The 24,387-nt window shown below is 42.1% G+C and overlaps 2 protein-coding genes and 1 long non-coding RNA gene across 6 annotated transcripts; all 3 read right to left on the reverse strand.

Annotated features, from left to right (window-relative positions):
* Positions 1-1,812: 1,812 nt before the first annotated feature.
* On the reverse strand, positions 1,813-9,292 carry LOC310806053 (GTPase IMAP family member 8-like). Of its 2 annotated transcripts, XM_083672006.1 has the most exons (7): positions 9,181-9,292; positions 5,489-6,211; positions 4,583-5,281; positions 3,198-4,001; positions 2,998-3,071; positions 2,856-2,955; positions 1,813-2,609 (listed from the first exon to the last, which is right to left on the reverse strand). In XM_083672006.1, exons 1-7 carry the CDS (start codon positions 9,191-9,193, stop codon positions 2,386-2,388), a joined length of 2,637 nt encoding a protein of 878 aa, XP_083528132.1. In that variant the 5' UTR covers positions 9,194-9,292; the 3' UTR covers positions 1,813-2,385. The 2 variants fall into 2 exon arrangements, with proteins under 2 accessions (XP_083528132.1, XP_083528131.1); XM_083672005.1 differs by having other exon boundaries at positions 2,856-3,071.
* Positions 9,293-15,294: 6,002 nt separating this feature from the next.
* LOC310806058 (uncharacterized protein) lies at positions 15,295-20,072 on the reverse strand. Of its 3 annotated transcripts, XM_083672011.1 has the most exons (5): positions 19,263-20,072; positions 17,836-18,780; positions 16,162-16,245; positions 15,937-15,976; positions 15,295-15,786 (listed from the first exon to the last, which is right to left on the reverse strand). In XM_083672011.1, exons 1-2 carry the CDS (start codon positions 20,050-20,052, stop codon positions 17,981-17,983), a joined length of 1,590 nt encoding a protein of 529 aa, XP_083528137.1. In that variant the 5' UTR covers positions 20,053-20,072; the 3' UTR covers positions 15,295-15,786; positions 15,937-15,976; positions 16,162-16,245; positions 17,836-17,980. The 3 variants fall into 3 exon arrangements, with proteins under 3 accessions (XP_083528137.1, XP_083528139.1, XP_083528138.1); XM_083672013.1 differs by lacking the exons at positions 15,295-15,786; positions 15,937-15,976; positions 16,162-16,245 and adding an exon at positions 16,573-17,578; XM_083672012.1 differs by lacking the exons at positions 15,295-15,786; positions 15,937-15,976; positions 16,162-16,245 and adding an exon at positions 16,573-17,624.
* A 179-nt stretch (positions 20,073-20,251) lies between these two features.
* LOC310806093 lies at positions 20,252-20,972 on the reverse strand. Its single transcript, XR_014554269.1, has 3 exons — positions 20,904-20,972; positions 20,743-20,779; positions 20,252-20,589 (listed from the first exon to the last, which is right to left on the reverse strand). It is a non-coding gene; the product is annotated as an uncharacterized lncRNA (long non-coding RNA).
* Between the last annotated feature and the right edge of the window lie 3,415 nt (positions 20,973-24,387).

Raw genomic sequence — 24,387 nt, forward strand, 5'->3', positions numbered from 1 at the left:
ACACAAATGGCAACACTGCACTGATATCCACTGATGAATAAATCATGAATGGTTATTATGGAACCATCACAAGACACTTAGAAGCCCTTCAATAAAACATGAATGGATGGAGACATAGAATCACTCACCATCGTGTTAGTTTGAGAACGACGGAACGTCCAAATCTAAAAGCACAAGAGTTTCGACCACTTATCAAGTATGTCACATATAAGAAGAATAAGGCGCTTCCGCGAACCCTACCCACCCAGCTACCTACCAACCTAGCGTTGACAGCACAACACCGAGTGAGGGGAATACTAAAAAGGTTCTGCGTGTTGTGTCAAGTCGATAATCATGGTATAATCAGGAGGCAGCAGCACACATTAACACTGACCAAAAACTCGCCCGTCTCTACGCTGGGAGACCATTGACGTTGCGTTGCCCATCACCATCAACAAGACAGCTACCAATGGGTCGGGCACCATGGACCTTTCTCGTTCGTGTATTTGCAGATTCCAAAGCAAAATGTCACATGCATCAATTCCAACATATAGACATAATATACACTCACCCCAAAAGCCCCACTGCTGTCGTAGCTTCGTTTACCTCGATTTTCAGATGTATAATACGTTGATTTGCCTGTGTCACTCCAATGAGTCTAACAACTACAATTGCAACTTCCGTCCCGTAGAAATGGACGTCACGAGTCACGAGTGTCTATTGATATGATTCTGGCTCCCTCTGGTGGACAGTACAAGCAAACTCCTGTGTTCCTGATGGTTTTTCTAAATGGACTTGATGACAGTGGTTCTAGAAACCCTTTCGCCCTCATGCAACACATTTCATTACGCACGCACGCGCGCACACACACACACACACACACACACACACACACACACACACACACACACACACACACACACACAGCCAACTCAGGCGGCTGAGGAAGGTTGGCATGGGGCCCAAGATCCTTCTACAGGGGCACTACCGAGAGCATCCTGACGGGATGCATCACTGCCTGGCACGGCAACTGCACCGCCCTCAACCGCAAGGCGCTGCAGAAGGTGGTGCGGACAGCTGAACGCATCAGTGGATGTGAGTTTCCCTCCATCCAGGACATATACAGCAAACAATGTGTCAGCAAAGCCCGGAGGATCATCAGAGACCCCAGCCACCCCAACCACAGCCTGTTTGAACTGTTGCCGTCCAAAAGACGGAGCCTCAGGGCCAAAACTCAGAGGCTCTCCAACAGCCACTTCCCCCAGACCATCAGGCTCATGAACAAGCCTACCCCGAACCCATGGCTTTACCCCCAGCACACCGACAGAATGGACTCTACCAGCACACAGTCACTTTAACAACACCTCTTACACCAACGGCACAGTGGAATAATAATGACATTCCACTGAACCACTTTACTTTTTTACTCTACTATTTATACTGCAATTGTGTCACGTCTACTGTCTTGTGTCCGCAACAATCATCACTGTCCAACTGTCTCACTTATATTGTACTATGTCACTTATTGTCTTGTCCTACCTCATTGCACTACTGCGTATTTGTATTATTTGTATTGTATGCTGCATTGTCAAGGAACCGAGCCCAAGAATTTGTTGTACTGTTGTTGTGAACACACACACACACACACACATCCACACAATAAATACAAACAAATTACTCTTCGAGCATTTATTAGTGAAGAAAATATTCTACACGAAAAGGGCTGTTCTGGAAAAAACAAAGAACACAAGTATACATACAGGAAGTATACACAGATGAACTTATTTGCTAGGAGGTATAATAACAGATCACCAAGACCTTAAAAAAAACACATGTATTGACGTTTTTTATGTAATGTAGAATGATATACTGTTTGAATTCTTTATGGAAAAGTGGTTAAGTGTATAAGTGAATTTACATTAATTTATAACAAATATTACATATTAAATGTTCCCATCAGTATAATTCAAGTGAGGTTAAAAAACATATTGAACCTTAATATAGTAAAAGGGATGTTTCATCCAAATTACAAAATCACACATTTGGTTCTTTACCCTGAAATGAGTCTATGGACAAGGACAGACTTCAATCCACACTTTGGTTCTGTTTATCTGGGCACTGTAGCTAACTGTTCATTGTGTGATACATGATTTTGTAATTTGGGTGAACTTTCCCTCTAAGGAAACAAACTGTACATTCTCCCATAATAATGAAAATATAATAAAGTCATCAAGAATATGATCAAAACATTGTAAATTATAAATCATATTGGTGATTACATGTATTACTGGGATATAATTTATGTAGTATTTATTATGTATTACACAGGTGCTACATTTATTTTACTATGATTTATTTTTTGTCCATCATGCATATAGAAACAGAGGGGTTCATTATACCATTTAGTCAGTCATGACTAAAGTCATGCGCATGTCTTTTGGGGTCAAAACAGCCGGCCAGGGACCTGTACCCTGAAGAGGTCTGAGAGAAGGTTAGGGTCAGCTGGTCATCTGCATTTCTGTCAATCTGGAGGGTCGACAGCCATGCCAGAACATCATCAAGCTTGTCATTGGACACTGGTCTGTCTGGAAAAGATCCAGCCACCGATGAAGGCAGGCTCTCTCCACTCACTGTGAAATCACACAAAGAACATTAGCTGACTTTTATTGTAACCAAATCCAGATGACAATTCCCAGGATAATAAAATAATGGACCTTGTTGATCATACTAGTTTTCACATATTTACTTTAAGCAATAGTTTAGGTCTCAGCTCTTAAAGATAATCCTATCATTAGTGATACTGTATGTCATAGTCATAACTAAATACATCAACCTTTATACAGTACATTTCCCCTAGGAATGCTTTTTTCACTCACAGTAGGGGGGTAGGAACCCCATGCTGTTCCGAAAATTAATGGTGGATCGTCCTATGTCCTTATCCAATTTCTCAATGTGTTCACGGATCTTCTTCTGTAGCTTTTCCTCTCTCTCAATGTGTTCACGGATCTTCTCCTGTAACTCTTCTTCTCTCTTCTTCCCATCCTTGCGTACAGCGCCAATGACTTTGAGTTTTGTCTTTGTATCTCCACCAGCTGCAAATAAATCCAGAAAACTAATTAACCCCAGGTAAGCAATGCATGTGTAAGATACTTCAACAGATCTTGAAAGTTCTATCGATGTCCCCAGTATACTGTGTATACGTGGTATACAATACTCACGTGTGGGGTTGAATCCTCTGGAAGGTTTTGGTACGACAGGATCTTCACTTCCCTTGAGCTCAGTTTCCAGGTCAATGAGTGTTTCTCTGAACCATATCATCTGTTCCACCTCTTTCATCCTGAACTCCTGCACCAAGCCTTGCTTCAGTACCTGCTTGACCTCTCTCTTCTTGGAATTCTCCTCCACTCTCCGGTAGGTCTCTTCCATGTCAGCGCTAAAATGATGGCCATTGTTCCCTGCCACCATCTCCTCTATCTTCTCAAGCAGGTCGCTGACCTGAGTTACATCATTCTTTCTCATATTGTTGAGAACATGGTACCTGTTCCCACACTTGTCAACAAGCCACTGTAGGTAGAAACTCTCCCTCTCTATGTGCTCCTCTATGGTCTTGTCTTCCAGTCTGTCACCGTAGGTGAACAGTACCAGGGTATGATTCCAGACACTGTCTCCAAACAGCCCCATGTGTTCCTCTAGTGCTCTCTTCTGCTCCTCTGTAAATGCCATGTCGATGGGGATGACCAGCAGAAGAGCGTGGGCTCCCGGCGAGCATAGTGACACTCCTTGCACAATCTCTCTGTCCTGCTCCTCTGTGCACCGTGAGGGATTCTTCCACCAGCCTGGTGAGTCAATGATTGTGACTTTTCTTCCATCAACTTCACCCTGTCCTACCTCACAATGTATATTCTCACAAGTGGCAAATACATTCTGGTGCAGGATGGTGTTTCCAGTTGTACTCTTTCCGACAGTCTTTTGACCTACCATCACTATCCTGATCTCTGGCAGTTGATTCCTTAGCCTTATTCCTAAGAAATAGGATCACATGTTAGTTGATGAACAGTTTCATATACGAGAAGGGTTGTTTAGTATTCATTGAATTTTTATGCTATTCAAAACACGTGAAGGGCAATGAAGTGATATTTCACCCAAATTACGAAATTACATATTTGTTTCCTTACCTTGAAAGTAGTCTATGGACAATGACAAACATCAATCCATGCACTAAAACTTCTGTTGGTTTTTGGTTACAAAATGGCAGCAGGTAGTGAATGGTGACCATGTGGGGCGTGTGCTCTATGTTCCCTCAGCCCTATGTTAGCTTTACTTGATAGCAGGTTAGCTTAAGTTGCATGTAAAACAACTAAAAGGGTGAGACGTGAACAATGAGTAAATCAAGGATAGGATTAAGATTAGGTTAAGGTTAAGGTTAGCTAGGTTATCTGAGGGGACATAGGGCTGAGGGAACATAGACATGACCCTGCAGTGTAGCTAGATAAACATAACCAAAATGTGGATTGAAGTCTGTCCTTGTCCATAGACTGCTTTCAGGTCTAGGAAGTAAATATATGATTTTGTAAAAAATGTTAAAAGAATAATCTGTACTCACCTCTAAATTTCTCAAGTCTTTTCTTAACTTGTGTTTGCCTTTGTTTTGCCCCTTCCTCCACCCTCTGGCTTTTCTCTTTAATGACCTGGAGCATTTTTTCATCTGGCACAAAATGGCCCCCACCGTTTCCTGCCACAGTTTCCTTGATCTTCTCCAGCAGCTCTGTGACCTGTGTGCCATCATCTCTATTCTTGTTGTTGAACACGTGGTATCTGTTGCCACATTTGTCCACTAAGGACTGCAGGGCTTCACCCTCCCCTTCAATGTGCTGTTCTATGGTCTTCATCCCCAGCCAGTCACCTCTAGCAAACACCACTATGGTGTGATTCCAGACATCACCTCCAAGAAGCTCCAGGTGTCCTGTCACAGCTTCTCCATGTTTCTTATTGAAAGATGCATCTGCATCAATCACCAGCAAGAACACGTGGGGCCCAGGTGGACACAGGAACATGCTACGCATCAATTCCTGTTTGATCAGCTCAGGAGTGTCAGCAACTGAAAAACCTTTCCACCATCCTGGTGTGTCGACCAGAGTCACTGCTGTTTTGTCCACGTGACCCCACCGCATGATTGAGTGAGCTGTTCTCTTCCCATTCTCAAGCTCCTGACTGCCCAGGATGGTGTTACCCGTGGAGCTCTTCCCAACACTTCGGCTTCCCAGGAGAACCATCCTGAGGTCTGAACTCTGCTTCCCAGCTTCTGTTACCAAATAAGGTAAGACAAAATACAAGTTATGGGGCTAGGCTTTTGAGCAAGTCATAGGTTTTGATTGACAAAAACTATAAGAAGACAATATAAGACGTATACGTATGTCTAGGGTTGTGATAGCAATGAGAAAAAGAAAAAGATACAGTACTGTTGTTGTGAATCTGAATAGGAGGAAACAAACCAATTAATTTGAAGTACCTGGAATTTGTGCTTTAAGCTGTTGTCTTTGTTCCGATGCCTTCTTCTGTCTCTTCTTTGCCCTTTCGGCTGCTTCCTTTTGCTTTACTGTGAATCGTAACAGAGTACTCTCGTCTACTTCATAATAGCCCCCATTGTTCTCACACACCATCTCCTCTATCTTCTTCAGCAACTCTGGGACCTGAACAGAATCATTTTTGTTCTTGTTGTTGAAGACATGGTACCTGTTCCCACATTTCCCGACTAACCACTGGAGGGCCTCTCCCTCTCGCTCAATGTGCTGCTCAATGGTCTCCTTCACCAAGAAGTCTCCACAGGTGAACAGCACTATGGCATGCCTCCAGACCCTCTCTCCAAAAAGCTTCATGTGCTCCTCTAAGGGTTTCCTCTCTTCCTTGGAGAATGCAGAGTCTGCAGGAATGACCAGAAGGAAGACATGGGGCCCAGGAAGGCACCTGGACAAGCTGAGTTTGAAATTAAGTTTGTACGTCTCTGGGGTGTCATTCAGGGTGAGGAGGGCACTGTTCCATCCTGGGACATCCACCACGCTAAGCTGCCTCCCCTGGACCTCTTTGTGCCTCACCTCGACCTGGGGAGTTCTGACTCGCCCACACTCAAACCTCTCCTCCCCCATGATGGTGTTGCCTGTGGAGCTCTTCCCAGACCATCTCTCACCCATCAACATGATCCTGACCTCCGGCAGAGCCATGCTCCACTTCTTCCCTGCAAAAGCAGCCTCAAAGTTACTCACAGGAAAACCTGAAACTGATTATACATGTAAAATCACATAGATCAAATGGATAGAGATATGAACAAATCATGACCAATACTAAGGTAACATCACTGTACGTTTTTCTTTGAATGGACTGCGGAAGGGTACATCTTGGGGAATCCCTGAAGTCTGATAGAAGGAATCTATTCTTTTTAATAGTGTGTCATTTGAGGAACTGAAACCTTTATGGTGAGAGAATAAACATTGAGTCATACCAGTCACAAACAACAACCCAGATGTTGATTTGTAATGGAGAGTAAATATCTGTATCTAGAGAAAATGTGTTACGTTTCGTCTTATTCGTTAGTTTGTTTGTCTTTGTTTCATGTTATTAAATTTTTGTTCCCTGCTTATTTTTTGTCTTTGTTTTGATCTTCGTTAGTTGTTCCGAGTTTGTCTTTTGCCTGTTGGATTATCCGCCTCCAATTTGACCCATGTACCATGCCTTGCCTACCCCTTTTTGGATATCTGCCTCCCTACTAATTATCTACCTGTGTACCAAACTCTTTTCTGCAATTAAAGGATTATTCTTTTGGATTAAGCTTTTGTCCCGAGTCGTACGATTGAGTCTTCTGCCTTGTTCTACAGCCATTACAGTGCTCATATTTACAGCATAGTATAAACTATATTTGATGATACTACCCATTGTGTTTGGTGTTGAGTGTATGATAGGTTCAATGAAAATGTTTTAATGTCTTAATTATGTGGTACAATAAATAGCCACCTTGGTAACACTTTACTATAATAAACATGAATTAATGCCATATTAAACATGACCAAATGACCAAATGCATTCACCAAGCCTTGGTCATGCTTAATAAAGGTACTAACAAATAGTAATAGTAATAGTAATAATAAGTAGGTACAGTAGTTATTCATGTTAATAAAGGGACGAAATCTCAAATCGTCACTATTTGGCCATCATTACGCAGAAGTTATGCAAATACAGGCTCAGCATTCTGGGAATTGCAAAAATAATTACATTTTCAAGGTTTTAGCTCTGAGGCAATACTATTTGCTGGTAAGATTTTACAGTTCATTTACACAAGACGTGTTCAAGATTCATGTTAGGCTACTTGTTTATGAGGGGAGAAACCTTTACAATAAGGGTGGGCCACCTTGATTGCTGGTCCCACCTCACCAATTGTTTACCTGCCGAAATACTAGTATTAATTATTATTATTACACATGAGTTACCTTATTAGATAAGTATGAAATGTTGACACTTATCAATTAGGATCCCAAAATAAGTTAACTATTTATTAAGTAAGCTTAATAAACATTAATTACAACATCAAGAAAAGCATGTTCCCACTTTACAAAAAGGATAATACAAACAGTGAACCACTAATTAACTACTAACTACTAATTAAGTATGATTAACTGCTCATTAATAAACACACATGCCATTACGTGAGAATGAATGTGTCACTGAAGTCCACAAAATGGCTTAACTAATACATTAACATTAAGTTATGTTTGACATACATTTGAAAGTCAGCTTGTGAGTATGCATGTCAGGTAACTGATTCTTGGCAGCATTGAGTAATGTTCAATAAGAAATATGGCACACTTCTGGCATTTGTATCCTTGCACAACACTGTAATGAATGTAATCTCAAGTATTGCTATAACCTGCTTCATGTTGATTTCATTATTTAGACCAAGCTGAGTGACAGGGGTCTTACACCATTGCTAAGCAGTCATGCTATGTTGATAATAATAATAATAATAATAATAATAATAATAATAATAATAATATTTGTAGTTAATTTGTAAAGTAAATTAACGTACATCTAGGATTGCTGACTCCAGGTCCATACACTGACTACTTTCTATGCAAGATGAGTTTAATATATTGAGGTTAATATGTAATTTAAAGAAACTATCTCTTTGATTTATTATTTGACCCCTTTAAAACAGGAACAAACATCGTAATAAACCATGAATGTACTATAATCAACACGTACAGTACCTAATCATCAATTCAATCTGAAGGCGATTTCACTCCTTTATTCATATGAACAAATACTATTATCAAAGAAGCGTCTTTATTAATAGTGTAGTAAACATATTCAGTATTAGAGTGATTTATGTTTGTAAATGTATGCGTAAATTAATTACTAAATGGTTTAAACATGTTAACTACTGCATTAATACATTCATGTACTGTTATTTAAGTGTTACAGCAACTTTTTCAAATTAATCATAATTGGAGTCTATGAAAACTACTATCATTCAAAAATGTCTGGAATTTATTTAAAGGAACTAATCTTATTGACTGGAACTAATAGAATTGACAGAAAGGGAACAAGTGTGAAAATATCCCTGGAGGAACGAGGAGGTTATGATTAAAATAGACTTACTGTAATAGGATAGTTTCTGTGTTTCTATCACCATAACAATCTAGGCATGTTTTCAACTAAAAGTGGTTCAACTGGTTTGCCTTGGTTATGTCATCAGACACATCACATTCCCTTTGTGTTGCTGAACCCTATCAACAGTCATTGCTTATTTTACAAAAAAAACAACTATTCATTTTACTTTATGTTTTTACTTTACTAACCAATGATTTCAAACCATCATGAATAATAAATGCAAAATACATTTTCTGTTTCCAGTTTGTCATATAGCTAAAACCAAGTGTAAGAAATTTGATATATTTAAATTAACTTCAGAAGTTTTCACATTGCAACAGTACATCAAGCTTATTTAATTGGCTGTGCAAATTCTTAACTTCATGCAGTAATCTGCAACAAGTAGGATTCAACTCAAATCAATGCTTTCAGATGAAACATACAATATACAAATGACACTACAGTGCTAAGAACAACAAGTATGATTGATTTAATGTGCTGCCAGTCCAGTGATAAGGACTATTCAGTTTCTAATACAATCATTCTATCACTGGTAAAACTTACCGTCTGTTGTCATGATCCTTCCCCTGTCTTTCTCCTCTTAACTGGTCTCCTTCCTAGAGCTTTGCCAATGTTTGCGACCTGTGTCTAGTGCACTCCTCTCAAACTAGTTTTTCCAGACATGGCTATTTACAGTAAATGGGAGTGCATTAATAAGTAGGCCATGTCGTGAAAAAAAACAACCCACAAATAAAACACATCCTCATACCTTGATGGTTCAACTAAACGTTGATGACATATTATTGACACAGTATTATTGCTCAAAATGTACACAATCTCACCCGTCTTAAAATATGCTGTCCAGAAATACTCTCACTCACTCTATGAAATGTTTAACGAGATGGAACCCATTTGTGTAATCATCATTATCAAATACAGAGGTAATAGTCACAGCACAGTCCAACGTCACACAATGTGCGATCACCTGAGGGTGAGTCATCAATCGATACAGGTGTCATATGATTATTTATAACTCAGGAAATTTTTCCTGGAAATAATTTAAATTAACTAATCTTTGTCCTTTGAGTAGCATTGGCTGAAAGGGAACAAGGGTGAAAATACCCATAGACAATGCTGTTTTTTTATAGAAATTTACATTCACATTTACATTCATTACATTCATATTTTCGAAGCTATACATCCACTTTATTGTGGTCTTAAATATGCATGAACTTCAAATCCATTGTCATATTCATGAGCCCAGTAACTACAGTAGGCTACATCATTTTGAGTTATTTCTGTCTGACCACTCACTCACCCATTTCACTCACTCACTGACATTTCTTATTTATAACATCTTGTGCAGTGGCAAGAAAGAGAGAAAAATACACAGATGAATTCAAATAGACAAATAAGTAGTGAATGACAGTAGATGTCCAGCACACTGATCTCTGGTGTGACTGTGAGTAACTGGTTAGGTGCCAGCAAGGTTCTGCTGCTTGTCCAGCAGGTTGGTCATCTCCATCCAGGCCAGGTCCCACTGTACCTCTGTGGCATCCTGCTTGGTCTGGGGAAGATCCACTTGGGGTGACCCTTCTCTGGAGGAGACGCAGCAGGTGCGTGTCCACCACATACAGGACCTGGAACCCAATAAACAGGCTGGTTGGTTAAATGTACCTGGCTTAAAGGGATAGTTCACCCAAATTGGCAAGGAAAAACTGCATTGCTCTCAACTCCCTTGATAATGTTTTTCTATGTTATGTATGCTATGTTATCTGTTGAGTGTGGTTAGTGAACTGAGGTATCCATTGAAGGTAACCTGTAGTGAAGAACCAGCCAACCAATCAGAGGGATGGGCAACAGCATAACCACAATGCAACAGGACAGCACCGGCCATTTCCAGGCACCTGAGTGGGGAGCTGGTTATGCCTGTGTGGATGTTACCCTACTTTGTTATATGCAAGACTGGATTATGGACTGGGACCACTACTGCCCCCCAGACCCCTCACCACTTACAGTGTGAGGGCCCCCAGGCCCCTCTGCGTTTAAAGAGTGAGCTGACCACTTGGGCCCCTCGGCACTGTGAGAAAATGTGTTCTTTATTTGAAGGAGAAGACAAACTACTTCTTACTTTTAGCTATTTATTTATATGTCAGAATTCTAGGCTTGTACAAGGACCACTTTTGGCGAAGAAAATCACAGTCAGCAAGCTGTTAATCTGTAACCAACCTTCCAAAAATGGATGCATTCAAACAGTCAAACAAAGTATTTACAGAATACAAAATGATTATCATTGGCTATTTGGTTGGGGAGGAACCGCGGTTTAGACTTGACTCTCCTCTCGTTGGTGTTTTAGGCTGGTCCTAGCCCCTGACACTCGATCCGTTCCAGGTAGAGATATCGCCGGTCCGTTCCCTCTGGGGGACGAGTTGACCTGTTGAAGAAAACATACACCTACTCTGATTTGTCCTTTCCTAGCCTAATATTTTTCCATTACATCATTCTTGTGTTATGTGTGTGTTGCAACATCTTGATGACCTGACCCTAACCTCTTCATGTATTAATCCAATGTACCATGGAACTAATGCTTGATTCATCTCATTTATCAACATTAGTAAATTTCAGATGATTAAAAAAACATATTAATTCAATTGATTTGCATATGGAATATCAAATACAATTAATACATTTAATCACCCTAAATAAAGAACTGAATAGCTTTATTTACTCGTCTGCTACTGAGCATTATAATGCAACTGTTTTTATAAAAATAATTTCTAACAGCACCTACAGTGTGAGGGTCCCTGGGCCCCTCCATGCTTAAAGCATGAGCTGACCACTAGGGCCCCCGGGACCCACAGTGCTTACAGTGTGAGTTGACTACTAGGGCCCAGCCCTATACATCGAGAACACCTGGGCCCCTTGGTACATACAGTGCATGCTTAAAATAAGAGCCTCTCGGAGAGTACAGTGCTTCTATACAACTGAGCCACTGGTTGGCACGCTACAATATGCTGTGACATGATACAATATTCACTGATAAGTTCATTCTGAATAACAGGACAGTTTGAAGGGCGTCACATTATAGCAAGCCGTTTGTTATTTGACTTACCGTAACTAGCTATCCCTTTATTTTAGCTAGCTGCCCATATGATTCAGCTTGTTAACAGAAATTAGTTAGCTAGCTGCCATTTTTGCCAGCTAGCTGTCCTTACAACCAAATTAGCTGCACTAAAAAGCCAACTAGTTAACTAGCTATCAGCCTAAAACTCAGCTGTCTAACTACTTAGGTGGCACAAAACTTAACTAGTTAGTTAGGTGGCATTTGTTCGCGGGTCGTCTGTGTGAATGGGGTATAAGATAAAAGGGTAGCTAGCTACAGTGGGTTGAATAAATGTTAAAACAGCATTACATTTACGGCATTTAGCAGATGCCTTTATCAAAAGCGACATACAACAATGCCATAGTCATGATGCTTAAATAAAAGCTATTAGCTAGCTAACTAACTATTAGTGCTATTAGTTCAAAACATGGAATGCTGTGGCCGTTGGAATAAAAACCTCATTGAGAGCTAATTGGCTAGCAGTTTTGTGAAACATTAAAAACATTTTTTTTAAAAAGCCAAAAGCTTTGTTCATACACTAACGCATACATAAGAGACCCAATCCATACTTAAAGATGAGGGAAAACCCCATTCATTTTTTTCCATAGACTGTCTGTTTTTAGATCCACGGAATTAGATAATGCTAACGTTGACATGCACATTGTCGACAACTCATCAATGGGGTGTGGCCTATGTGCATAGTCTCTACCAAGTCATGTCACTGACTAACAGAAACCTTTGTTGGTTGTTCAGCCAATGAAAAAAAAGTTATCGTTTGAATTTCAAGTGTGATAAACCCCGGGGACGGTGGAGCTGCCATGAACTAAGCCAAATAATGAACGAGAATCACAACCAAAGGAATAAGATCTCAATCGGAGTTTTATTGAACTTGGAAGGGAAAAGGGAGGGGGAAAGAGTCAATTGCAGTCTTCAGCTATTCCGTAATCCGGGAGAATCGTCGTGGGTCGGGAGCTGGGATCGGTACACGGGCAGATTCTCGTATGGTCCTGCTCGGGTCTTTCAACAGAGTAATCAGACGGTCGGGGTTCGGTACACAGGCGGGTTCTCCTATTCAAAACAGTGGTCAAACCGATGAATGGCACACAGCACAATAACCTCACTTCTCTCTCTTGATTTCCCATTACTCTCCAGGGGCTGAGTGCTGCCCAGCGATTCCGTTCAGGTGCGCTCTCTCCTGGTACAGCTCGACGAGCAGCCCAAATATGGGCATGTGTTGGAGCCAACGTCCTGTCACCTATCTGCCCTCTATAACCATACCCCTCCTTACACCCAGCCGGCTGCCACACAAGCAACATAATTCTCTGTGTCAGACAGGTATATAAGACCTTTCTTAGTAGGAAAAGCCACAGCCACATAGTTCTGAAATATGGACCACAAACGTTGGAATAGTGGTGCTTCCAAAAGGAAAGCCAAAAAAGAAATGGAGGCAAGAGAGGCAGTTTTGCTTCAAAGTGTTCCACTCATTGCCAACTTCTTTCAAAAACCCTCTGAAAGTAATTATGATGACAGCAGCACTATTGACAGCTGTGAGGAAGAAACTAGCACTAGTTCAGTTTCCAGTAATGTTGTTACTCCCCCAGAGCCATCCTTTGAAGGCGAACCCTCAACAGCTAATGGTATACAAGAACCATCATTTCCAAGCTCGGTGGCTTTAGTCAGGGGTTTAGTGATTGGAAGCACTCTAAAAGAATAAGGGAACACAAAAAGAGTGCAGAACACAGATCATGCATGCTTGCCTTGCACCAGCGGACAAAGGGCAGCTATAGATACAGATCTCATGTAGCAACTTGACGGGGAACGTAAATACTGGAGAGACATTTTGAAAAGAGTTGTAGCAGTGATCAAGTTCTTGGGTGAAAGAGGACTTGCGTTTAGGGGAGATGATGAACGGTTTGGGTCAACCCATAACGGTAATTTCCTTGGCATCCTCGAATTGCTATCACAATTCTTAACTGAACATATTTAAAAGTTTGGTAGAAAAGGAAGAGGCACAGTGTCCTATTTGTCATCGACAATATGTGAGGAACTCATTCAAAACTCGCCAAACAATAGCAGATGAGATTCGGGATGCCAAATATTTTTCAATAATTGTTGACTCCACCCCAGACGTGTCACGTGGACCAACTGACGTTCATATTCCGGTTTGTTAACAACAGCAGGAATGTGGTGGAGCGATTCCTGGGCTTTGAGCCAATTGAGAGCCAATGGGCTACAGGCCTACCTGAAACAAAAAAAAACCTCTGATAGAGTATGTGCCTTGCGCAGCGCATTCACTTATCTTAATTGGTGTTAACACCTTAGACGGCAGTAACCCAGAGGCTGACGAGTTTTTTTTAACATGTTGCAGTCACTGTACACATTTTTCTCTTCATCCACACACAGATGGGGGAAAGTCTTTTGGAAGACAGATGTCAGACTAACATTAAAATCGCTGTTCAGTACTCGGTGGAGCACTGTGGAGAAATTACACCCACATTAGAGAGGCCTTCAGTGGTATGTGCAATGATGATAATGAGAAAAGAGATACTTGAATTGAGGCCGCTGGACTATGTGCTGAATTGGACACCATAGAGATGGTGTTCAAGGCACATTTCTAGGATGTCATACTTGACCGGTTCCACGCTACAAGCATGCACCTACAGAAAAGTGACATTGACATCTCTGTAGCAGCACAACTTTGTCTTCGTTGAGGGATTTTGTGGACAGCGAGACTAGTTTGAGGCTTTTGAAATGGCAGCCTTAAATGTGACAGGTGTCTCTCAGTCATATAAGCACGATCTTCAACGAAAGAGGATACGCAAAACATTTGCAGATGAGAGCTCAGAGCCAGGTGTGACAGGTGTGAGTTTGTATGTAGTGTAGTGGAGGTGATATGGAGTCATGCTCTCATGATGAGGTAGCCCTGCCTGCCTGAGAAATGTAAACTTAAGGGCTGCCCTTTCGTCTTGGTCTAACGATAGACGCTTGGGTCACATAAGCCTGAAGGAGGAAGAGAAACTAGAGATGGAATACCATACATTTACACACTGGCAATGTTCCAAACTGCGTTTGTGCGCTCTATCTAAAGGCAGGTGCAGTAAATATAGTTGTTGATAGTAACTAATATGGTGTGTTTTCGAGCAGTCTCTCTTTCCACTCTTCTCAGCGAATGGCTTGAGTGAGTGCAGTGAGGGTGCGGCTGATAGACATTAACAGTTGCCTGGTTAAAGCAAAGGCCTTTTAAATGGTTCGGGTTTGTGGGTTTGATTCCACTGAACCTGTGCTGGGAAAGGGAAAAGGGTAAATACTTACCTGGTATCATTGCTTTCCTCCCATATCTGCCAAGACCAACTCCCAACTGCAGCACTGAGTGAGCATCATACACTTGTAGAAATAAGGGTTCCAAAAAGGGGTTTTGGCAGAGGGTTAGGCTTCTACCGTTCATTCACTAACCTGATAACACTTTCAAATATAGGTGTGAGGATCAAGTTCAGAAGCTTTGTAGTCAAATGTTTCTTATTCAGCTTCCAAGACAACACAACAACACACAATACATACTACAATAAATACATGTACATTGTAAAATGAGTTACTGAAAACTACGGTGGGCATTGTCCAGATGGGCATGTCCCTTGGCTGTACAAAGAGGGTCAATGTCATAACTCCCAAAACGTTATATTTATTGAGGCTTTGCTGTATCACAAGGGAGGTGTGTGTGTGTGTGTGTGTGTGTGTGTGTTACCCATTATTATTATTGTTATTATTTTTTTGGGGGGGGTCAAGTTGTATGTAGGGGTAATAGGGTCAGAGGGAGGGTGGGTTTATGATTCTTCTTCTTTTTTTGGGGGGGGGGGGGGGGGGGGGCGTGAAAAAATTTCATGAGTTGGAATGTATATTGTCTGTTGGGTGTGTGAGTGCTGTTTTTAGTCTGTATCTTCTCTGACATCAGTTGGTCCTCTTCTTGCATGAAAAGCAGAAAAAAGTGAGGAAAGCTGAGGAGATGTGCTCCAGGAGGGCTTTCTTGGGCTTCTCCTTGGTCCTGCAGGCGTTATCAGCAGCCACTGTGTCTGAAGAGAATACAGAGAACAGGATATGACATCATATAACTGTGTCTCCATCCTGTAATGTTACTATTGTTTGTAATATGGAGAAAGTGGTGGGAAAAGAAGGCTGAATAGAGAAGCCATTTTGTACAGATACTGTTAATGGCCTCTTACCATTAGGGCCAGAGGGGACCACCATCTTCTTGTGGGGTTTCTGTGAATAAAAAAAAATAAAAAAAGTAATGTAGGCCTATCCTACAGTGGACTACTGTACATCCAGTTTCCATACTGTATGCACCTTTATTCTCCTTTCATTACATTTTCAACATCATTCTCTCCATGTTTGAGGTACAATGACAGACTCAAAAGAACAAATCATAGGGAATGAATGCCCTTTACCTTGTTTTTCCTATTTCCCTCCTTCTTTTTCTTCTCTTCTTCACTGTTCTGTTCTTCTTTCGCAGCCTTGTCCTTCACTTTCTTCTTTGGGTGAGAATCAAGTCAGAGAGAGGCAGATATGAGGCTGTGCATCACAATCTAACACTGTGCCACAATGAGGCCATAGATACATAAAGTTTCTATTCAATAACTTATCTGTCTCCTTAACAATATTGATGTTATATTTACTAATATATATATATATATTAGGGCTGTCAAATGATTAACATTTTTAATCAGATTAATCACAGCTTAAAAATTAATTAATCATGATTAATCACCATTCGATTCGGTCCAAAATATGCCATTTACTTCTGTATATTGTTGCGGGAATTGAAAGATAAATGACAGAAGGCGGATATATACATTTAACATACAATATGTATGTATGCATGTTTATTATAATAACATCCACAGTGTGGTATTAATATTGAAAAATATACACCAAACTGCTGTACAATGACAACATTGTTATTGCTATTCCTCGAAACAAAGTAGGATGGTGTTAAGAACATTCTTTTTGTAACACACTTACTTGGCCATTAGCCAAGCCATTTCTCTTATTTGAATGAAACCTTTTTTTCTTTTTTACAATAACATTTCCTTGTCAAAATAGGAAAACAAAATAGGGTGCTGTCTCTTTCTGTAACACACTTTCTAGCCATCTTAGCCATTTCTCTTCAACAAAGGAAAAACAAAAAACAAAGACATTCTCTTTTTTTATCTTTTCTATCAAACCAAAAGAACATGGCCTACACATTTACATGTGGCCCTCTTCTCTACTCATCCTTTAGCCAGTTGCTGAGGCAAACCAACTTGTCCACATTTTCTGAGAGTAAAGCTGACCGCTTCTTTTGCACAATGTGACCTGCTAGTGAGAAGAGTCTTTCACATGGAACTGAGGATGCAGGAGTGGCTAGATATTTCCGAGCCAGCGGGGTCAGCTTGTCATGGGCTCCTGCATGTGATGACCACCACTGCAAGGGACAGTCCGTCATATCAATGGTGGGCTCTGCTCTGTACCTGTGTAAGGCTCTGTCAGGCTGTACCTCTTCTTCATCTGATTCTGAATCTGAGCCCAGCTGTAGAAGAAGGTTCATTTTCCTTACTTACTGGTCTGCGTTCATTCAGGGTTGTCTGACGCAGGCCAGGTGTAGCACTGGAAACCCCAACAAGTGCATGCTTAGCGTTGAGATGGTTTAAGCTTGAACAGCTTCGGTGAAACTGAAACTCTTTCTTGCAGTATGTACACATTACTATTTGTTTATTCATTGTTCCATCTTTCTTTTTTTTAAACTCAAACCCATCCAGAGGGCCAACCTGTTCGTCTTGCTCCATGCTGTGACTTGTTAGCATCCGCTCGCCGCTCAGCTGCACACTGGAGCGACATCGGGTGGAATTATGGGATGTATGGGTGGGGGGTTCTGCGCATGCGTTAAATGCGTCAAATATTTTAACGTGATTAATTACACAATTTTATTACCGACGTTAACGCGTTAATTTTGACAGCCCTAATATATATATATATATATATATATATATATATATATATATATATGTATATATATATATATATATATATATATATTACATTACATTCTATATTCCTTATTATCTGTCAATTCTTCTTCTTACCTGTGAGGAGGCACTGGGTTCCGTCTTGCATGGGAGACGTTCAACCTCCAGGCTGGAGGTGAGACTCCTCTGGGAGAGCCTGGAGAGGGATGGATCAGTGGGGCTGGTGGAACACTCCTCCATAGTGAAGTCCATCGAATCATATCTACAAGACAGCAGAGTTGTCCCTGTCATTCCTGCTATTGACAGTGGCTGCAGAGAATGACCGTCTGCTGGTCTTCTCCAAGCCTGAAGAGTAGTCACGAGTCTTGTTGCTCTTCTTGTCTGACGCGAAGGAGCGTGAGCGTTTGCTAGCAGAGTCAACAGTCACGCTGCACCTCTCGTCACTCTTGGTGGTGGCAGAGGCCAGTGAGGGCAGAGGACATTGAGCATCAACAGACTCCACGGTGATACTGTGCGCATGGACGGCCTGGAAGTATGCCTTAGAGATCGTCTGATCGCTGTCCTCCTCCTCCTCACCATCTTGGCACTCGCAGACACCGGTCATGGTAGCAGAGCTGCTCACAGACAGGGTGTCTTCCTGCTGTGTGGCTTCTGCTTCCAGAGTCTTGTTGCCATCTGTTTCCTCATCCGGGCAGGGTTTGACCCCCAGGGGCTCAGCAGAAGACCCCCATGATGCCTGGGCTGAAGAGGAAGATTCTGGAGATGAGGAGGAGGCAGTCTGGGATGAGGAGGAAGGTTCTGGGGATGAGGAGGAGGCAGTCTGGGATGAGGAGGAAGGTTCTGGGGATGAGGAGGAGGCAGTCTGGGATGAGAAGGAAGGTTCTGGGGATGAGGAGGAGGCAGTCTGGGATGAGGAGGAAGTTACAGGGAATGAGGAGCTGGAGATTCCCTCATGCTGGGTTGGGAGTTGGTCAAGTAGAGAGACGGAACTCCCTGCTCGCTCTGCCTCACCAGTGACCTGAGATGAGAAGAGAACAGCCTCCTTGGCCCCAGAATCCAATCCTAACAAAACAAAGTTGAAATGATCCACGTTTGGTATACAATGGGAATTCTGTTGATGAATTTGGGGCATTTGGACCTGATGTCCTTTGAAATGTCCTTTGAAATAATTGCATGACTTAAATATAAGTAAGACTTGGAATAAGGACTCTTCCTTTGTTCATTTGGCTTACAATGGGAATTTATGGGAATTTAAGGACCATACTTGGAAACATTGAGACCTGATTCAGCAGTGAGTTATTCCTTATCGTACCTATGTAATAGCAGAACCCACACCTCTATTACGATGCAATTACAAAGCAATGAGTAAAGTACCACAGCATGTTAATACAATTAAAGTAATGACAATGTTGTTACACATGTCAATTCACACTCTATAGTAGCAAACACAATATGAAATGTGGTTCGTGATTCAAATCTGAGGGGGTAAATATAACGTTTTAGTCATTTCACTTTGTAATATGTAGAAGAGCTTATGAATGTACCTTTGTTGACAATAGCTCTGGCCGTGTCATCATTGTCGCAGTTCTTGCGGAGGATGTCTCCCACCTTGGTGGTCAGAACCTCACAGATGGCCCCTAGTGCAGACCTCTGGTCCTGGTTGATGGAGGACGAGGACTGTGTGCCAAGAGCGCCCCACATTGGGCCTGGAGTCACCCCACGAGAACAGGTGGAGTCATTGTCCCATGTCTCATCACTTGATGATGTGGAAGCCCAATCCTGCCTCCACATCCAATTGAAATTGTCATTGAGCCTGGCCTCCTCATCTGGCGGGGTGTTGGGCATGCCCAGAAAGTTCTCAGTTAGGTTCTTGATGGCCCGCTGTATAAAAGTATACAGCAGGTCAGTGAAGACCTCCGTGGGTAGTGTGCGATTGGCAGTCATCTTTTTTAGGATGGGCTCAGACTTGCACCGTCTGGCCGTGGACACCCTGCCCATTCTGGTGTCCTCCATACTCTCCAGGATGAAGCCTGTCATCTTCCTGGCTGCCATCTTCTCCCTTGGAAAGGTCACCATCGTGGCAGAACGAGCTAGGTCCTCCCACACCACCTCCTCTGCCTCACGACATAGTTGAACTGCCACCTCCATGTTAGACCCACGTGATGATGGTGATCGGGTCCCACTCCCACTGTCACTATCCATCATGCGCTGGATCCTCTCCTTGGCATCCTCACATGCGTCCCAGAACTTTTCAGAGGAGATTCTGGAGATCCTTAGCTCGGAGAGACAGGATCCTGGGTGGTCGTCCTCCGCCCTCACCATCATTCCCCCCATCACGTCCTCCAAGACGGAGGAGTAGAGGTTATCCACCTGTTGAATTGCTGGGGAGAATGGTTCTGTCTTGTCACTCTCTACTTTCAGTAAAATCAGCGCCACAGCCATGGATGCTACGTGACGATCCTCCTCCTCGGTTGGATTGTCAGAAGGGTGAATAGGGGGCTGCCCACCCACGAGCCTGCACCTGGGCTCCGAGCTCCGCCTCAGCAGTGGGTGAAACTTCTCTGAAATCATCCGGAGAACCCCCTGTGGAACCTGGGCCTTACCTGACCCTAGGGTGGAATGTTCTGACCCTGAGCTGCCCCTTCCAAGCCCAGGAGGGGTGAAACACACTATGTCCCTCAGAATCATTATGGACCTTGTTGAACTTCCTAGAGAGACAGCAGACAGCAGTCGGCTATCTTGGTCATCATTGAGATCCTCTTTGTGGGTCATGTAGAGGGCCATGGCGGGGAGAACAACCTCATTGGAGGCAATGACCACCAACTCAATCACCTCCTCAGCTTTCTCCTGCAGGTCGTCCATTGTCACATTCTTAGAGAGAGAGCCAGGTATAAGTGACAACATTTGAATTGGTTTCAATATTTCAATATTTAAAAGACCAGTTAAGCAAGAATGAGTTTGAGCGTTTCGATAAGAAGAATCATAGCAGTGATGAGTGTTTGTGTAAAAAAAATTAAAAATTACCCTCTTTTTCAGGAATTGCTTGATGAGTCTCCAATAACTGATGAATAAAACAAATGAATGAAATATTTTACTGGTAGACATATTGACAACTAAAACTGGTGTGTACAAGGATACTGTGTTTTTGTTCTATTGGACATAAGGAGGTTCACAGTAGGACGTACCTGTGAGACATCAAGAGCTCTGCCACTGTGGACCCCTCCCCACTGATAAGGGACAGTGGCATGGCCTCCACACAGGTGACATCACTCCCCACCTCTGTGGTAAGGGGGTTAACTGGAGATGGAGTGGAATATGCACTCTTCCCACTCTCTGGGGTCAGCCGGTGGAGTAGAACAGCTGCTGGAACAGAACACAATCAGATATCACACCACCCCTGTAACCACGACAACACTGATACAGCATGGCCTCATATCAACATAACATCATATCAGGAATATCCGATAAGAGGTAATGACTGACTACGTCACCGACACCCACCTGTAGTCTCCTCAGGGGTAACTGACACTGGGGTGGGAGAAGAACTCTGATTGACAATGATTGGTGGAAGAACTCCTACAGGAAGAAGAGAGTCAAGTTGTGATTGGTGGATCCTTCAAGGGAATTACATTTTTCAGAATTCTATCAGTTCTATCAACATAACACTTGGTATCTTTGTCAATACTCACGATAACTGGTTTTGGAAGATGGATGGGATACAGCCATTGCACCAGTGACCTGGGATGAAGAGTAACTTGTATTGAATACACAAATAACGGGATAGTATTGTTCAAATCACAGAGCTTCATTACTGGGAAACACTAATGGGGTTTCCCTACAAATCAAGGATAACAATAGGGGGGCTCCTTGGGTGACACCATGGATTACAACTGAACATTTAAATAAAGCTATTCTAGAAGGGAGAAGATGGGGGTGAAGGTTACTTACTAGTCTTCCTGGCCCTGCACGTTCCCGCTCGTCCAGCTTTGAGCCGACTCCAGCGGTCCATTGCCCTCGTCCGGCTTTAATTGCATCCTCAGCAGCCTTGGTCTCTCTAGCTGCTCTAGCTGCCTTGGTTGCCTTGGCTTTGCGGCTGAGTTTGGGGCCATTTGGAGGCTTCAGCACCAGGCCCTGGGACAACAACAATGAGTGAAAACGATAATACCACAGAAACAGACTCATCTACGACAGCTAATGACACTGAATCTAAAATGAAACCCTCCTTCAGCTAATAGTAGCCTACTCCAAGGAATGTGATAAAAACCTGGTGTTTTGAAGTGAGAAGAGCATGTTTCTGGACCCATCAGAATGGATTTGCTCCCAGAGGAAGGGAACATAAATACCTATATTGTATGTTTAATTTTGAAGCTAACCAATCTGTTTGCTGTACCTTCAAGGGGTTATCCTCCGTAGCGGGTAGAGAGAGGTCTGTCATTGACCACCAGAGCAGGAAGGCACTGTCCAGTGTTTAGGGGACAGGCAAGTTCTGGCTTCTGGGGAGTACGCAGGGTTCTAGCCTGATGTAGAATAAAACAATCATTAATCAGGGTAATTTGGATATAATGGCGATTTTGAGCTACTGAATTATTACAGTTTGATCCCTAAAACTCGTAGAAATGCATATTGTATACAAAGCTTTATTTGCGCCATATCAAACCAACAGAGATATGGGCTAGGCTACCCCAAGAAACATTGGGGGAAACATTTTTTTCCATGTTACGCTTGTAGGCTTACTTTGAGCTTAATCATACATTGATTACTGTATCATTAAAGATTAATGATAATTACCTTGAGATTTTATTAAACCTGTATACATCGTAGACCACTGTTCACTCAATAATAATCGATTCAGCAATCGATTATTTCAACTCTTCTCTGGTACTAGTCTACTCGGCTTCGAGAATATGGATCAAATGATATATATATATATATATATTATCTGCATAAATAATGCTTATAATTCATGTTTGAGCGCTTTTTACGTTCTCTCGCTGTTTCTGTCAGTCCTAATTATCCTACCGAATTGATGTTTAAGGGCTGCGAAAAGCTAATACACTTTCCCAACTCACTCTTGTACCTCTGCTCTGTCACGCTCTCTTCCTGCACCGGAAGAAGAGCATCAGATCCGCTGCGTGAATCCCCTTATGCAGCGCTATTGGCAACAACGCTTATTTCTGGAAATAAAGAAGGTATTTTATATGGACAGGTGCAGTAAATATAGTTGTTGATTGTAACTAATATGTTTTTTCAAGTTTATGTAGTGTATTTTGCTCTGACCAGAAGAAGGCCTGATGGGTCAGGCCCTTGGAATGTTGCAGCATGCAGTTGACCTCTGTAGATTGGGGGGATGGTAAAGGAGGGATAGTGGTGGGAGTAGCCTTAATTAGTTAAGGCTGTGAACAGCGCCATAAGGTATAGCCTTATTTGGTGAAGACTGTAAACATCACCATCGTATAGGTTGAAAATGTTTAGAGTAACGTGGACCTGGGAATTCCATGCCCAAATCTGGAAGACAAAGCATGCTGTTTTGTATAAAAGACTGAACGGCTAGACTAGACGGGGGGGACATCATTGACGGTACAGGAGCCCCCCACATCTGGCCGTGGATTGTAACGATGAAGTTATGATTAATTAAAGACGATTAAACTGACTCATCCGGACCTCTGCAGCTTCCTTTCTTCATCTAAGTTTATTTACTACACTTATTTCTGGAAATATGGAAGTCCCATCCTAGGAGTATAGGACCGTGCGTGCCCTGCTATCTACATAAAGTTGCAATGATTATGTTAATGTTTTAATCATTATTTTTTAGTAGATCAGTCCATATGAGCAAGGGACATCAGAGGTTATCTCTCGCAGTTCTAGGCCAATTTGCGCGGTTTTGAGCCCAAACGAAGCGGGCTGCTGGGACTGGTCTACTTGAGAATTTGTGAAATCATATTTAGCTTCACTGTAGGCTATTTTGAAAACTGTTGCAGGCATAATAATATCTTATTCTTCTAAGCAAACAAAGCATATAACAGGTGCATAAGACGGTGCTCGACCTTGACGTCAGATTGTTTGTGGTTTGTTTGAGGAGGAACAAGGAACAAGGCATTTATAAGTTCATTCTTCAAGAATCAATGACTATATATCATTAATTTAAAATTCCAAAAATGAATGAATAAATTTGAACAGACCTTTGATCTGAATGTCAACCTTAGCCCTTCAAAATTTGATGGTATTTGTGTACGTATTGGTTTCACCATCCAAAAATTACACCACTTTTTATGCAGTCCTCCTATTTCAGGGTACCCAAAAGTAATGGGTCAAATTCATCAAATGCCCAAATTAAGCACTCATGTTTCGTATTTGGTGGGCAAACGTTTGCATACAATAACTACTTGAGGTCTGCAACCCATTGACCCCACCAACCGGGTATGCTCTGCCAGGCCTGTACTGCAGCCATCTTCAGTTGTTATTTGTTTTGAGGTCTTTTTGCCTAAAATCTTATCATCAGGAAATTAAATGCATGTTCAATTGGATTTAAATCTGAAGATTGACTTGGCCAGTCAAGACCTTTCCAACTTTTGGCCCTGAAAAAATTCCCTAGTTGCTATGGCAGCCCCCATACCTCAGTGGTTAAAAGGTGTATGTCATGAGGGTTTAAGAACTTAATTGAGGGACATG

The sequence above is a fragment of the Argentina silus genome (genome assembly GCF_951799395.1).
Source record: "Argentina silus genome assembly, chromosome: 6".
NCBI classification, from domain to species: Eukaryota; Metazoa; Chordata; class Actinopteri; order Argentiniformes; family Argentinidae; genus Argentina; species Argentina silus.

What these genes read in the sequence shown, in the direction of transcription:
- LOC310806058 (XM_083672011.1), bottom strand. Translation starts at nt 20,052, where the DNA reads ATGGGGGGAATGATGGTGAGGGCGGAGGACGACCACCCAGGATCCTGT. An exon ending in CAGAGCTATTGTCAACAAAG is followed by an intron (nt 18,781 to 19,262) that starts GTACATTCATAA and finishes TTGTTTTGTTAG; the next exon opens with GATTGGATTCTGGGGCCAAG.
- LOC310806053 (XM_083672005.1), bottom strand. An exon ending in AAGACTTGAGAAATTTAGAG is followed by an intron (nt 4,002 to 4,582) that starts GTGAGTACAGAT and finishes CCTATTTCTTAG; the next exon opens with GAATAAGGCTAAGGAATCAA. An exon ending in CAGAGGATTCAACCCCACAC is followed by an intron (nt 3,072 to 3,197) that starts GTGAGTATTGTA and finishes ATTTATTTGCAG; the next exon opens with CTGGTGGAGATACAAAGACA.